At 38.8% G+C, this 14,774-nt stretch overlaps 2 protein-coding genes across 3 annotated transcripts; both read left to right on the top strand.

Moving 5' to 3' along the window:
* The first annotated feature begins 2,568 nt into the window (after positions 1 to 2,568).
* LOC143860449 (uncharacterized) lies at positions 2,569 to 9,618 on the top strand. Of its 2 annotated transcripts, XM_077371109.1 has the most exons (12): positions 2,580 to 3,527; positions 6,631 to 6,861; positions 6,963 to 7,028; positions 7,127 to 7,195; positions 7,278 to 7,349; positions 7,556 to 7,786; positions 7,888 to 7,953; positions 8,052 to 8,120; positions 8,203 to 8,274; positions 8,368 to 8,589; positions 8,698 to 8,791; positions 8,880 to 9,618. In XM_077371109.1, exons 1-12 carry the CDS (start codon positions 2,790 to 2,792, stop codon positions 8,915 to 8,917), a joined length of 1,968 nt encoding a protein of 655 aa, XP_077227224.1. In that variant the 5' UTR covers positions 2,580 to 2,789; the 3' UTR covers positions 8,918 to 9,618. The 2 variants fall into 2 exon arrangements, with proteins under 2 accessions (XP_077227225.1, XP_077227224.1); XM_077371110.1 differs by lacking the exons at positions 8,698 to 8,791; positions 8,880 to 9,618 and having other exon boundaries at positions 2,569 to 3,527; positions 8,390 to 8,557.
* On the top strand, positions 3,535 to 6,080 carry LOC143860451 (transcription factor bHLH62-like). Its single transcript, XM_077371111.1, has one exon. The coding sequence runs from the start codon at positions 4,908 to 4,910 to the stop codon at positions 5,499 to 5,501; it is 594 nt and encodes a 197-aa protein (XP_077227226.1). The 5' UTR covers positions 3,535 to 4,907; the 3' UTR covers positions 5,502 to 6,080.
* Positions 9,619 to 14,774: the final 5,156 nt, after the last annotated feature.

Below are 14,774 nucleotides of genomic sequence, written 5' to 3' on the forward strand. Positions count from 1 at the left end.
GGCAAATTGGTAAACTATAGAATTAGTTAGGGATATTTTAGTAAATTCACTCTAGACATATGGTTATGAATATAACTACGATGATATGATCTACTTTGCCTTGCGGGCTGTGCGGTTGAGCCATGGGCTCACGACGCTGTCTCAAACTCCGGTCTGGGGCGTGACATTACGTTCTTTAAAAAACAAAACAGAAAAATGGTAAAAAAAATAAATTAAGAAATGACGGTTTTTAATGCAGGTCGAGTCAACCTGAACCCGAACCCGACCCGATTCGGGTTCAACTTCCTAGACCTGGACCTGACCCGTGAATTTTTCGGGTTGAACCTGGCCCGAGTTGCACCTCTCTCTCTCTCTCTCTCTCGCGCGTCAAACACAACTACAACAGGGTGCACATCAAGCTGTAGCCATCGGCATTTGAAAATGCCAAACTACTAGCATGGGGTGTTTGACAGAGCTCTCAGTTTGTCATTTCTTTACGAGGTAAGTCGTGGCTACTCTTGCATTATCTAGTGTATACCATGAGTCTCTCTCTCTCTCTCTCTCTCTCTCTCTCTCTCTCTCTCTCTACCCCTGCATTGTTAGATGAAAAGAACAACGAAGGAAGGAAAATAGTAGGTTCTTTTGCTTCTATTTCTTAACTTTGCTTCTATTTCTTAACGCTTTTTCTCTCTTTTATCTTCTTTTTCCTTTTTATGGAGTCATTTCATAGGGTTTTCCATATGAGGAATGCACGTGAACAAAGCCTTAGGGGATGTTTGTATATATGAAAATAAATTATCATAAAATTCTTCTTGATAAGTTAGGGCATGTTCAACATCCATTCTTAAAATATATTTTTTTAGACTTCTCCTATCAAATCATCGTAAAAAAAATAAAAATGAAAGAATCTTGTTCGTTAGTCATTTCAAAACATATTTAATTGGTTATTTAACTTTCTTAAATGAGGTTACATGGAGTGACTATTTGCCACTTATGAAATTCCTCGTAATGAGTTTTTTCGGACTAAAGCGTGGAGACATATTCCTCTTCCTTCTCACCCGTCTCCATCCCGACCTCCCTAAATCTTAGGCAAAAGTACCTCCTCTTTCTCACTCTCAATTAGGGGTGTTCGTTCGGTTATAACCGAACCGAATAGACTGAAATTTGATAACCGAAATAATTTCAGTTATCATATTTCGATAACCGAAACCAAACCGAAATTTCAAAAAACCGAACCGATTAAAAATTCGGTTATGGTAGGAGAAAAGGAGGAAAAAAAAAAGCAATATTTCGATTTGGATCGGAGGGCTAGGATCATCCTATCGAAATGATTTTTTGAACACAACCTAATTAAGTTGTGATCAATCAAATGGACGGTTTTGATCATCCTACGGAGTGCCCATATAGCACTTTTTTTTGAAAAAATAATGGTTTTATCCATAATTTTGGTTATTCGGTTAACCGAATTTTTTATTTGAGATAACCGAACCCGAATTCAAATAACCGAATTTCAAAATAAAATAAAGTAATCGAAACTGAACCGAAAAGGGAAAATACAGAACCGAACCGACCAAACCAATTCGGTTCGGTTATTCGGTTATAACCTGAACACCCCTACTCTCAATGACAAGTAAAAAACTGATTACTAGCCTCAAATTATATTTAAATTTGAGTCCAATAATAAATTTGGACTAAAAAACAATTCTTGAGATCCAAACATGTAAAGCCTTAATATAGTGTAGAAATTGGGAAGAGGTAGCTTAAAGCTCAACCCCAGTGCATCGTTTGTAGAGGGTGCAACAATTGGAGGCCTAATCAGGGTGCGGTGAGGGCCACTTAAGTGCGGGCTGCAGGTTTTCCCCAAATGTGATTATTATAGGAGAGTTATACGCATTGACAATTCATACAATCTACCAAGGAATATCTCTGGCAAGAAGGGAAGAGATTAATGAGATATGGATGGAGTTGGATTCACAGTTTAAATGTTATAAAAGAAACCTATAGCTGTCCATGACCTGAAAGATTAAAGAAGGAAATGGAAAGTGAGACTTCATTGTAAAGGAGAAGATATTCATCTTCCCATTATCCCCTCTTCTGAAAAGTAATGAGACTCAATATACTACCTATTTGTAACATTATTTTCTATACAATAATGAAATCGTCGTGGGGTACCCCTAACCCTAACTTGCCTACATAAAAAAGTAAGACCATATGGTTTTCTAACAGTGCATTTTGGACGCATGGGCTATCCATAAATCATAATTGTGAGTTTGTGACAGACAGTGAACAGTTTGGATAATTGAAGAAGTGGTCCCACACTTGTACTTTTCCTGCCTCTGTAGGATTATGCGCCCCACTTGTAACGTGAATTGTGGCAGACTTTAGCGCTTTTTGACGTCAAATCACCTGAAAAGTGGGGTGCATAATCCTGAAGGGGGTGAAAAAAATCATCTTCCCAAATAAAATATCAGAATGCCCTAAATTTGGCGGTTTCGCCAAATCTGTTTAGTTGAAATGTTTACCCCCCCAAATTTAACGAGTTTCAGCCCCCATCATCCTCCAAATTCCCCCTCCGACACAAACCTTTCTCTCTATACATGAAAGAAAGGAATTGAAGAGAATAAAAGCACTCTAAATTTAGGAGTCTCGAGCTAATTTTAGCCACATTCATCCCTGCAATACCGGATCAAGTACGAACATAGAGAGAGAGAGAGAGAAATAATGGTGACAGTGTGAGAAAACGAAGAGGAAGAAGAAGAGAGAAACATTCAATTCAAATTCAGAAACTAGGGTTTTTTTTTACACAAAAAATGTCACCTCCACCCCCAAATTACGAGTTCCAGGAATGGTGGAACAGGGAAAGAGAGAAAACCCTAGGGTCAACAACAACAGGAGGAGGAGGAACAGGATTATTCGACAAATCTGAAACCCCTAACTGGTCTACGGTCGAGATCCAATCTCCCAGTAGCAGAACGTCCGATCTAACGGTTGAGAAAGAACGGAGTCGAAACGCGCGTCAAAGATCCTATGTATTCCTCCTCAAATTCCAACAATCCGCTCAATTTCTCGCTTGGCTTACAAATTCCACATTCTCCCTCTTCCTCACTGCGAATCGCAGAATTTCCTCTTCAAACCCTAACTCAAATCGATCTGAATCTCGTCTTTACCGCATAATCAAAGCCTTCTCAATCCTAGCCGTAATCCTTCTCCTCTTCGAACTGATTGCGTTCTTCAAAGGTTGGCATTTTAGTCCACCTTCATCGGCCTCGGCTGAATTCTCCGGTCTCATTGAGTTTCTCTATGCAAATTGGTTATTTGTTAGGGCGAATTTCCTTGCGCCACCATTACAGGCTTTGGCCAATGTGTGCATTGTTCTTTTCTTGATCCAGTCGGTGGATCGGATTCTCTTGGTGTTTGGTTGTTTCTGGATCAAGTTTCGTGGGCTAAAGCCCGTGCCTTTGGCTGAGTTTGGGGAGGACATTGAGAATTCGAATCCTAACGATTATCCGATGGTGCTTTTGCAGATCCCCATGTGTAATGAGAGGGAGGTAAGCAGAAGTAGGTTTCCAATCCCCGCACTTGATGGTTTTTGCTTTTCATTTTTTGCTGCTTGTAGAATTTGTATCGCCCTTGAAAAAACCCAGTTGAAATTTCTAATTCTTATCACTTCTGGATGCTTGGGTTCTCTTCATCATTTCTTGTTAAAGTTGAATTTCATCTTAATGTAGATCTTGATGTCAGTGCAATTCTCATGGTGTTGCAATCTATTATTGCATTAGGCTTATGGGGTTGGGATGGTTTGGATCTATGGAACACCATTATTTGATTCTGTATTTTTTGTCATTCAGTGTTCGTCATTGCTTTTTCTATATAAAGGCACCATCATTAATTTGAGTGGTGATGAAGACACTATTGTGGGTCTTTAAGACCTTTGCTTGTGGGAATCATTTAAAAAAAAAGACCTTTGCTTCTGGGAATGCATTTAGGTTCATAGGGGTTTTAAAAGTACTTTTCCTAGGGTGAAACAACATGAAAACTTGAAATAGGATAGGTATGAGAGAATATGAACAGAAAGAAACAACTGGAGGGAACCTATTTATGTTACAGATTCTCGCTGCTCTCTTAAACATACTCTATAATTTATGCATCCCCGCATAGGATAATATTCAATAGGGGGTGGGGAAATGATTTCCTCCGGGAATGCAACAGTTCTCCTGCTATAATTTAGCCTACACTTTGAATTTAGTGTTGATACACACGTCCTTCCATGTCCGACACGACACACGTCCTCCTATGTCCGACACGACATGTGTCCACACGTGTCGACACTCCTTTGGACACTTTTAAATGTATTGCTAGGAGTGTTAGAGTTAATGTGGGTGTTTGGACACGTATTTGTGTAACCATCAATAATTTTATGTATATGTACTTGTCACCATTTCTAGATTTTTTGATGTTGCCATGTTAGAAACTCATATTCGTGTTGAAATTCGACACCCGAATCCATATCAACAAATTATGATTATATTTACTTTCTATTTTAGCCGTGAACCCATTTCTAAATGTTGGGGGTTTGCCGTGTCCGACACTCCGTGTCAGTGTCAACACGCGACACGCGTGTCCGTGTCCACAAATCAGAGCTCTCTTGTCATTGCTACATAGAATTGTTTCATCTCCCTCTTTCTCCCAACACTTACATTAACTAAGACATTGTTTCATCTTCAAATTCATTAAACCCATTTCCCATTTTCCTCCTCAGTGTAATTTCTTGTCTTTTTTTGTCCAGACACCCCCATTAGAAGACCCAAATCTCCTCCCTTTTCTTCTGGGTTTTGTTTTTTTTTTTTGCTTTTTTTCATCTGGGTCTGTGACCTTTTGGCTATTTATCACTTTTTTGCATCTGGGTCTGTGATATTTTGGCGGTTTATATGGAAAAGGAGAAGTTTTTTCTGAATGACACTAGTCCCCCTTCTCTGAGTTACAGAGAATCTTCTTCTCCACCCAATTGGCAATCTTCTTCTACTATGGATGTTCAATTTGGAGATTTAAATTGTTCTTCTGATCAATTAACTTCTTGTTTCCTCAATCTCAATTGGGATAATTCAATAGATCAGAGCGCCCCATTCGAATCAGAACTGAGCTCTATCGTCTCTTCCCCGGTGGCGTCAAATGTTCCTAACGAGAGCATTGTTATCAGAGAATTGATTGGGAAATTGGGGAGCATTTGTAACTCTGGGGAAATCTCGCCACAATCTCAGAGATTAGGGATTGGTGGAAATAACAATAGTACAAACACTTCATGTTATAGTACTCCTTTGAATTCTCCCCCTAAGCTTAATCTTTCCATGATGGATCATCAGGCCAGAGGGAATTTGCCCGTTTGGGGGAATTCTATGATGAATAATACACATCACACTTTGGCGACATTCGCCAGTGATCCTGGATTTGCAGAGAGGGCTGCTAAATTCTCATGTTTTGGTAGTAGAAATTTCAACCAATTTTTTTTTTTTTTGAAGCGGTAAAAGAATATATTAAGAACCGAGCTGGTTCGATCAAGCTACATAAAGAAAACAAAATACAATATCAAGGAGGTAAATAATCAAACTGTTCCAGGCTTGGGCGAAAGACACCACTCCTAGCGAGAGAGTCAGCCTCTGAATTAGCTGACCGTCTCACGTGCCTAAAGGATAAAGCCGAGAGAAGAGTTAAATCATTGAGTTCATCGAAAAGAGATAGAAACCGCCAAGGAGGAGAGACTTCCCCCTGAAGCCAGAGAATAACATTAGATGAGTCCCCTTCCACTATCACCTTATGAAAAACAGACGGATCCAACAGTTTGAGCCCACAATGGGCAGCTCTTACTTCCGCTTCTGACGAATCCGCCACTCCAATAGGGCCCGAGAAAGCCCAGAGAACATCCCCCTTGGAATTACGGCATAATCCCCCAATGCCTGCGACACCAGGATTACCAAGAGAGGATCCATCAAAATTCAGCTTTATCCATCCATCAGGAGGAGGGAGCCAGCGTTGAGAAGTTTTAGGTTTGGAAACCCCCTCATTGCAAATAGACAGCCATCCTTCCCATAGAGTATACGGAGAGACGAAATGGAACAAAGGAAGTCTCTTAGGGCTGGATCTCAGACAGGCGTTTTGGAGAATAAGGAGTTCACATTACAAGATGAGATGAGGTCTGCCTCTGCTTCAGCGTCTGTTTGTGCGTCTGTTTCGGACAAGAAATTCAATAGATTATCGAGGTCGTCTAGCCCCGACGACACAGAATTCAGTAATGCTCAAGACGAATTTTCTGGGTCTGATCCAATTACTGGTGGGGAGCTCTGCGTGAAAGGAAAGGATCAAATGAGATAAATGCTAGAAAACGAAAAGCTACTCTGAAGGGCAAACCAAAGGAAATTGCTTCCTCTCTCTCTGCTAAAGATCCCAAGGTATGTTAAATTGTTAATTGCTACTTGTAGATTTTGACTCAAATTCTCAATTAAGCATCTTGGGGGTACTAAATGATCGAAAATTGATTTTCACTCAAATCCTCAATTAAGCATCTTGGAGATACTAAATGATCCAAAATTAATTTTCACTCAAATTCTCAATTAAGCATCTTGGGGATACTAAATGATTCAAAATTCTCCCTTGCAGGCAGCTGAAGATGATTCAAATGCGAAGCGAAGCAAACCATCAGAAGACACTGTAATTGGAAAGGATGCGGCGAAGCCAAAGTTCGAACAGAATGGCAGTGCGAGCGGAGGGGATGGCGGTCAGAAGGAAACAAAAGATAATTCCAGGCCTCCGGAACCGCCAAAGCAAGATTATATCCATGTCAGAGCAAGAAGAGGCCAAGCTACATATAGCCACAGTCTAGCTGAAAGGGTAAGAAGCAAATAATTTCCACTCTGAGTGTATGATTCTTTGTTTTTAGTTTTTACCATTGTCAGTAGATTTTTGTTAACTCTGCCTTTGTTCTATGCCAGGTCAGAAGGGAAAAGATTAGCGAACGGATGAAGTTCCTGCAAGATCTTGTACCAGGTTGCAATAAGGTATGGAAAGATTACCAATTAGTACTGTTGTATTCATACATTTATGAAAAGTTGGCTTAATTAGAAAATTCAACTTTAACTCTGAATCCTTGCTGTAGATAACCGGTAAAGCAGTTATGCTTGATGAAATTATAAACTATGTACAGTCATTACAGCGTCAGGTCGAGGTAAATTCAGATTGCACATCAAATTATGTTGTCCTAAACATATATTAGGTTTGTGCTGCTGACATTCTGTCATGTTTTCCAGTTCCTTTCTATGAAGTTATCTACTGTGAATCCGAGGCTAGATTTCAACATGGAGACTCTCCTCTCAAAAGATGTAAGTCGTGTGATTAAGCATCTTGTAGATTTTGACTCAAATTCTCAATTAAGCATCTTGGGGGTACTAAATGATCGAAAATTGATTTTCACTCAAATCCTCAATTAAGCATCTTGGAGATACTAAATGATCCAAAATTAATTTTCACTCAAATTCTCAATTAAGCATCTTGGGGATACTAAATGATTCAAAATTCTCCCTTGCAGGCAGCTGAAGATGATTCAAATGCGAAGCGAAGCAAACCATCAGAAGACACTGTAATTGGAAAGGATGCGGCGAAGCCAAAGTTCGAACAGAATGGCAGTGCGAGCGGAGGGGATGGCGGTCAGAAGGAAACAAAAGATAATTCCAGGCCTCCGGAACCGCCAAAGCAAGATTATATCCATGTCAGAGCAAGAAGAGGCCAAGCTACAGATAGCCACAGTCTAGCTGAAAGGGTAAGAAGCAAATAATTTCCACTCTGAGTGTATGATTCTTTGTTTTTAGTTTTTACCATTGTCAGTAGATTTTTGTTAACTCTGCCTTTGTTCTATGCCAGGTCAGAAGGGAAAAGATTAGCGAACGGATGAAGTTCCTGCAAGATCTTGTACCAGGTTGCAATAAGGTATGGAAAGATTACCAATTAGTACTGTTGTATTCATACATTTATGAAAAGTTGGCTTAATTAGAAAATTCAACTTTAACTCTGAATCCTTGCTGTAGATAACCGGTAAAGCAGTTATGCTTGATGAAATTATAAACTATATACAGTCATTACAGCGTCAGGTCGAGGTAAATTCAGATTGCACATCAAATTATGTTGTCCTAAACATATATTAGGTTTGTGCTGCTGACATTCTGTCATGTTTTCCAGTTCCTTTCTATGAAGTTATCTACTGTGAATCCGAGGCTAGATTTCAACATGGAGACTCTCCTCTCAAAAGATGTAAGTCGTGTGATTAAGAATAATGCCTAAGTTCTCTTCTTTGATGCTTTTATTTTGTGCCCACCAATTATGTTTTTTGCCTTGCGAATTCAGATACTTCAATCGCGTGGTTCAGTTCCACAGATGGTGTTCCCATTAGACTCCTCAGTGTCAGCATTTTCATTCAACCACCAACCTCAACAGGGACCCCTACAGAGTGTTGTATCGAATGGGTCGGAGACCCAATGCTCTGTAAATCCATCAGATGCCACACTACGCCGAACTCTAGGCATGCAGCTACCTACTGTTGATGGATATGGCAATACTTCTTCTCAGGTAATTCTTTTGAATTTTGAAATGGCCCGTCTTTCAAGCCTCCCAGCACAGTTGCATCATCTCTACCCATACAAATTAATAAGCAAGACATGAAATTTCGATTTTCAGCTTGCGGCATTCTGGGAGGATGATCTCCAAAGTGTCGTCCAGATGGGTTTTGGACAGAACCAGGAAACAATATTCACATCACAAACTTTTCCTGGTATGAAAAGAATAATGTCCTGCAAATTTGATTCCTTAGGATTTAAGAGTTCTAATTTACTGATGGATAATTAATTCATCTGATTCAGGCTCATTGCCCACAGCTCACATGAAAATTGAGATCTGATCCCCATCAATCTTTGAGCAAGACTCCTTGGAGCTGCTCTCAAGTCTGGCCTTTGTATATACAGAGACATTGGTTGGAATCGGCACATGGGCTTCTGAGCGCTTGATCTTTACGTGTGGGAAAACTTCTCTTCTTTTTGCTACCCATTTGGAAACTGATTTTTTGGAAAACTCTCACAACTATCCATTGTAAAATGCTAGACTAATTGCATCCTGTGGTGCCAAAGTTACGACCACATGTAAGATGTAACAAGGTAGAGGGGAAATTTGGAGAGACATGCCACCTAACGTCTGATTTGATTATGTTGGTGTTGTCATTCAGAATATCACTATTCTTAATTCATTGTGATGTTTCCACAATGTTGTCGCAGCAATTATCGCCTTAATCTCGTTGCTTTACTTGAAAACTTTGGACAGGGATTGATTTGAGTGCCTTGCAAAATAATGTTACGTATTGGAATCTAAATTGTTACTTGTAACCAGCTGTTAAGGGGACCCAGAGGTCTCTCAAGTCCAACCAAGAGATGATTTGAGATACCTTTTACAAATTCTATTTCTGGATGAGTGGCATTTAGCTGGAGTCAACTTCAATTTTTAGCACCCAAGGCCCCATTTTCTGCACCTGTACTTTTCAAAATCCAACCAACAGTAGAAATTCCTTCTATTTGTAAGCCTTACTGTATATAAGAGCCCTTTTTATTGTGTACTGGAGTGCTGGCACTCACAAACTTTTGTGATGAGAATGACATGGAAGGGCCCAAGTAGAGGTTGACTAGGCCCAATAAATCTGAAAGCTCTACTCCCAACCAACCCTTCTGTTAAAAAGCTTCGTAGTCAATTGTTAAGTTGATAAAGAATAATGTACTGGAAAAATCAATGTAGATACCCTCCACAGGATAACGACTACTTTATGAAAGGCTGCCATAAAATCACAGTTTCCAGACCCTAAACACAGAATTAACCTCCCTTTCCTGAGCTAATTAGCTGTTTTATTATCTAGCTGCTGATCTGATATTGCATACAAATTTGCATTTACAGTAGCTGAAGTACCCGAAATCAATTAACTAAACAAAGTGGTGAATCAATTGGAAAATCACCACTAAATAGGACAGGATACATAATTGCCGTATTGTTGTCGATAGTATCCGAAGAAAATCCAAGTGCTAGAAGGTTATAGCATTGTGATGTGCTGCCCCTCTAATCGGATAAGCATCCTATTGTTATCTTACATTTATGCATCGTATAAGTTAAACTTAGTGCCTCCGTGGGTATCCTCTAAGAGTTCTTCCAAAATGGCTGGCTTAATGTTCCATTTGCAAATAAGATTAACTTAAAATTAACCTTATTTGGAAATAATTATAAATGTTAATGGAATCCAAAGCATAGTTTTGAAACTCCCCTGTGTCATTGTTGACTTGCCCCCAGTCGACTCCCTTTTACCTTAGCCGCATTCTTGTCCTAGTCCGCATTTTGCCTTACAAAGTCAATCAAAACTCCTTTCACATTCCGTAGTTATGACCGCGTCAGCCTAGTACTTGGCCAAATCAACGGAGTACTCAATCACGTCAACCGAGTACTCAATCGCACCAAATCACTAGGATTTTCTTTGGCCACATTTTGGCCGCATTCGCATTTTGAAACAGTGATCCAAAGAGGCCCTTAATTAACAGACCTTTTCTTGTTCATCTGATGCACAATGAGCGTATATAACCCCTTTTTGCTAGAAAGAAATCAGGCTTACAGAGTGACCCCGGGCGTTGTTACTTGTAAATGTGAACAGGAGATAAATCTGTTAGGAGATTGCACGTGGTTTACGGGTCCGAGTTCGAGTCCCCTCGGAGTTACCAATGAACATGGTTTACGGGTGATTGCGTGCATCCATAGGGATTAGTCCTACCGTAAAATGGGATGGGGATACCCTATGTCCAAAAAAAAAATCTGTTAGGAGAGAAGGATGTGCTTGTGGGTTGCAATGATCATTACAGGAGGCCCAATAGCCCGGCTGTCACTCTTTTTATTGGTGGAAATCCATGTTTCTATGCTTTTCACCTCAACAAACATTGCTTTAACTTGGGTTTGTGATTTTTGTGGGGAGAACACAGGCTCTGAAAAATCATTTGTTACGAACCCGGATCGGTTCGCAACGATTTTGATCCTCTTAGAGGGAAGATCAGCCTCTTGACCCACTTTGAGGGAAGGGTCGTTCCTCCTTCTGTACAAAAACACAAATTTGGGATAACTTTCTTTATTCCTTTCAAAAGACTGGTTACACGTTATTTAAAACATAGTTACCACTCCATCTAAAACTCCTACTACAAATCTAGAATCTAGACAACCCTTATCTATAAAGAGCAAATATAAAAAGCGTAATTATCTAAACTAATTTACACTACTCAAGTGGGACCCATTTTGGTACGTAACATTCCACCGGCCTTGAAATCAACCTTGTCCTCAAGGTTGGGCATTTTCCGGAAGTCTTTTTCCTTTGTATTCCTTTTCTTCTTCTTCTCTTCGTCTTTCGATTAGTCATCATGATGTTATCGAAGCTCCTTGGTTGTGCTTCTTCGAAGTAATTTATATTTTGATAGACGGATGGTTGTGGGTGAGAATCCTTTCGATTGTATTGGACAGATTGAGAGGAAGAGGGACCGTAGACTCTTCGGCGATGACGATGACGATGACCTTTCTTTTGTGCCTTCTTCGCATTTTCTTCTATCTGCTTTATTTCTCTCTTCTTTTCTCTCATTTTTCTGTTTCTTCTTTTCTTTTTCATCACACAAGCCTTCTCGACGATTTTGTCATTGAACTCTTCATTCAACTTCATCGAACATGGAGGCTCTTCTATCTTCATGCCCAGCGAGACTACATCTTGTTGAACTTGGCATTCATGGAAGCTAGGTGCCTTTTGATCTCCCTAATCGTCTCATCCCACGGATCCATTGCTCCTTCGATTTTCTTCTCTAAGGCCCAGATCGTGCTACTTTGATACCAATTGCTATGAACTCGGATCAGTTCGCAACGATTTTGATCCTCCTAGAGGGAAGATCAGCCTCTTGACCCACTTTCAGGGAAGGGTCGTTCCTCCTTCTGTGCAAAAACACAAATTTGGGATAACTTTCTTCATTCCTTTCAAAAGACCGGTTACATGTTATTTAAAACATAGTTGCCACTCCATCTAAAACTCCTATTACAAATCTAGAATCTAGATAACCCTTATCTATAAGACTACTATTTCCAACGAACTAAAGAGCAAATCTAAAAATTGTAATTATCTAAACTAATTTACACTACTCAAGTAGGACCCATTTTGGTACGTAACATCATTGGTTTCACCAACCATGGTTATCCATGCTTTCCAACCCTAGTAGTATTTGCATTTCAAATGTGGAGGCCATTTTATTCATCTGGTTGGAGTATTTGTATGTCAGTGGCACATCCTTTTCTTCTCCTTAAATTAGATAGGTGGGCTCTTTACATTTCAGTGGCATTTTCTCTCTCTAAATTGAACTTAAATGAATTTATTCATGTCACTGTCAAGCCTGTTTCTTCTATTTCAGTTGAATGGTTGAAGTAATTTTCACTTAAATAATTCATGGTGAAAATTGCTTTCTTTTCTAATTGAATAGTTGGGTTATGGCCATTATAACATGTCACTTTCAAACCTTTTATCCTCTGTCTATTAGCATTTACAGTTTCATTGTGGAAGCATATTTTCTTTCCAAAATTAGATGGCTGGGGTATTTCCATGCCACCCACTGTTCAGATCTATCCCCTCATTTTTTTTGTTAAATGTCTTGGAATTGGCCCACAAGTGCATCCATGTCATAGTAGACAAGGCCACAAGCTCTTTGTTTTATGGTCTCATTGACATGATGGACTCTTTTATTCCAGTCCTTTCGTTGGGAGACTGCCTTAGTAATTATTTGTGGATTGTCTTTGCCTGCCTCCCAATATATACAGGAGCAACTGACATATTGGCTCTGATCCACTTAAAGATTGCCCCCCATCCTCTTGACATCCAAACCAACACAGAGATTATCTGAACTAGAAAGCATCATATTAAGATTTTCTAAATGGGAATATATTTACATCTGGATCCGGCCAATCCAGTCGGAACCTCTCAATAACTTAGATGAGATTTAAAGCAGGATAATATTCCTTCTGGGTTTCATTTATATTACAAAATTTAAAAAAAAAAAGAAATAATTTTGGAGAGAGTAGTGTGTTGGGATAACTTATTTAAGAACAGTAATAGCAAATGTAAATACGAAAAATGGTTGATGTCTATGACTACTTTTCTGTTCATTCACTAAAGTGGATAATAGGATCTAATCTTTTACTGGACTATTACTAATCCGTTCTGGGTTATGCAAAATCTGTTACATTTCAAATAATCAAGGACCATATGATTCTCCCGATTAACCTTTTGGTGTCCACTGTACTCTTTTAGCCATATCCAAGTGTAGAAGAAAAACCTTGAAATCAGTGTTTAAGTATGGCAGTTAAAGGTGACAATTAAACTCAATTTAATGAACTGGTTTGTGCCATGCTTTATACAGTTTTTAATTTATGTTCTTCGTCTCTTATTTCAAGATTTTCTCATTCTGGGCAAAATATAAACATTGTTAAATCTCAGCAATGGAAAGAGAAAAAACAGACAAATGAATAATTCATTCAACTCTCTTCCAGACAAGATCCAAACTTGACTTTGAGCAAGACCCATGCACTGGTCCTTAAATGGGTGAGGACCAGTTACAAAGATGATCAATTCCAAAGCTACTGAGGTATAACAAAGTTCTGAAGTACAATTCAAAAAAAAAAAAAAAAAAAGCTCTGAAGTCATGCATGCATAATTCTGCCACCCGTATTACATTTTAGATGCTGATTTGAAAGTAATACATGCATAATTTTGCCACCCATATTACATTTTAGGTTCTGGTTTGATCATCATCCTCTAAACCATGAAGTGGGTTCATTCGTTCTCAAGAATTCACCATTTCCCCCATGGAAGAATGGCACAAATTCTTTTCCATCATTGATAATGATAATCCCAATCCATCATATCTCATAGCTATGTCGAAATCTCTTCAAGGAAGTGGTTTGAGATTAGAAATTTCTCTTCTCCATTTCTTCTTCAGCTTATCAGTTTCTTTGTATGCTTTCTCAGCCTCTTGGTCGGCCAGCACTGCTCTCTTTTGCAAGATGTTAAGGTGAGAGAAAACAAGTAATGCAACTAGGATTTACATTGATGCAAGTCATGCTATTATTTATAATAAATTACAATAAGTATGACTTATGCCTCTTGTACTAATAAACCATCAATAAAAACTGTAATTTACAAGTAACTGATTTTATAGGTATCCCAAATAGCATGATATTCCACCATACCACAATTGTTTCTGTAACTTCTATACACTTCATAAGTCAGGATAATCCCCGTGTTATTATAATGATTAGATTTTGATCTTCTAATCTCGGGAAAAAACAACTTGGGTATTCCATAGTTACCAGATTTTAATCTTCTAATGCAACTGTGATTTATGTGGTTTAACCAAGAAAATATAGAGAAATTAATAGCACTGAGTTCAATAGAATACAAATGTTATAGTTTTAAATATGAAATGAAGATCTGTTGTAAACATTAATTTTTATTCATTCATCAGTGCTGCTGTTATACTGTACTTTAGTAGCTAGGGTTGGCATTATTCATAGTTCAATACAATAACAACATTATGACATAAAACTGGTATACAAATATCTGCTCTGAACAATATTTTTTGTTTCTCCATCATCACTACGGTTATTCCTTTCTTTTTAGTAATTAAGGCTAGCAATTCCAATCACTTATGAACCAATTC

The sequence above is a fragment of the Tasmannia lanceolata genome, unplaced genomic scaffold (assembly GCF_043159265.1).
Source record: "Tasmannia lanceolata isolate RefF3 unplaced genomic scaffold, GAP_Taslan_0.1 ptg000037l, whole genome shotgun sequence".
NCBI classification, from domain to species: domain Eukaryota; kingdom Viridiplantae; phylum Streptophyta; class Magnoliopsida; order Canellales; family Winteraceae; genus Tasmannia; species Tasmannia lanceolata.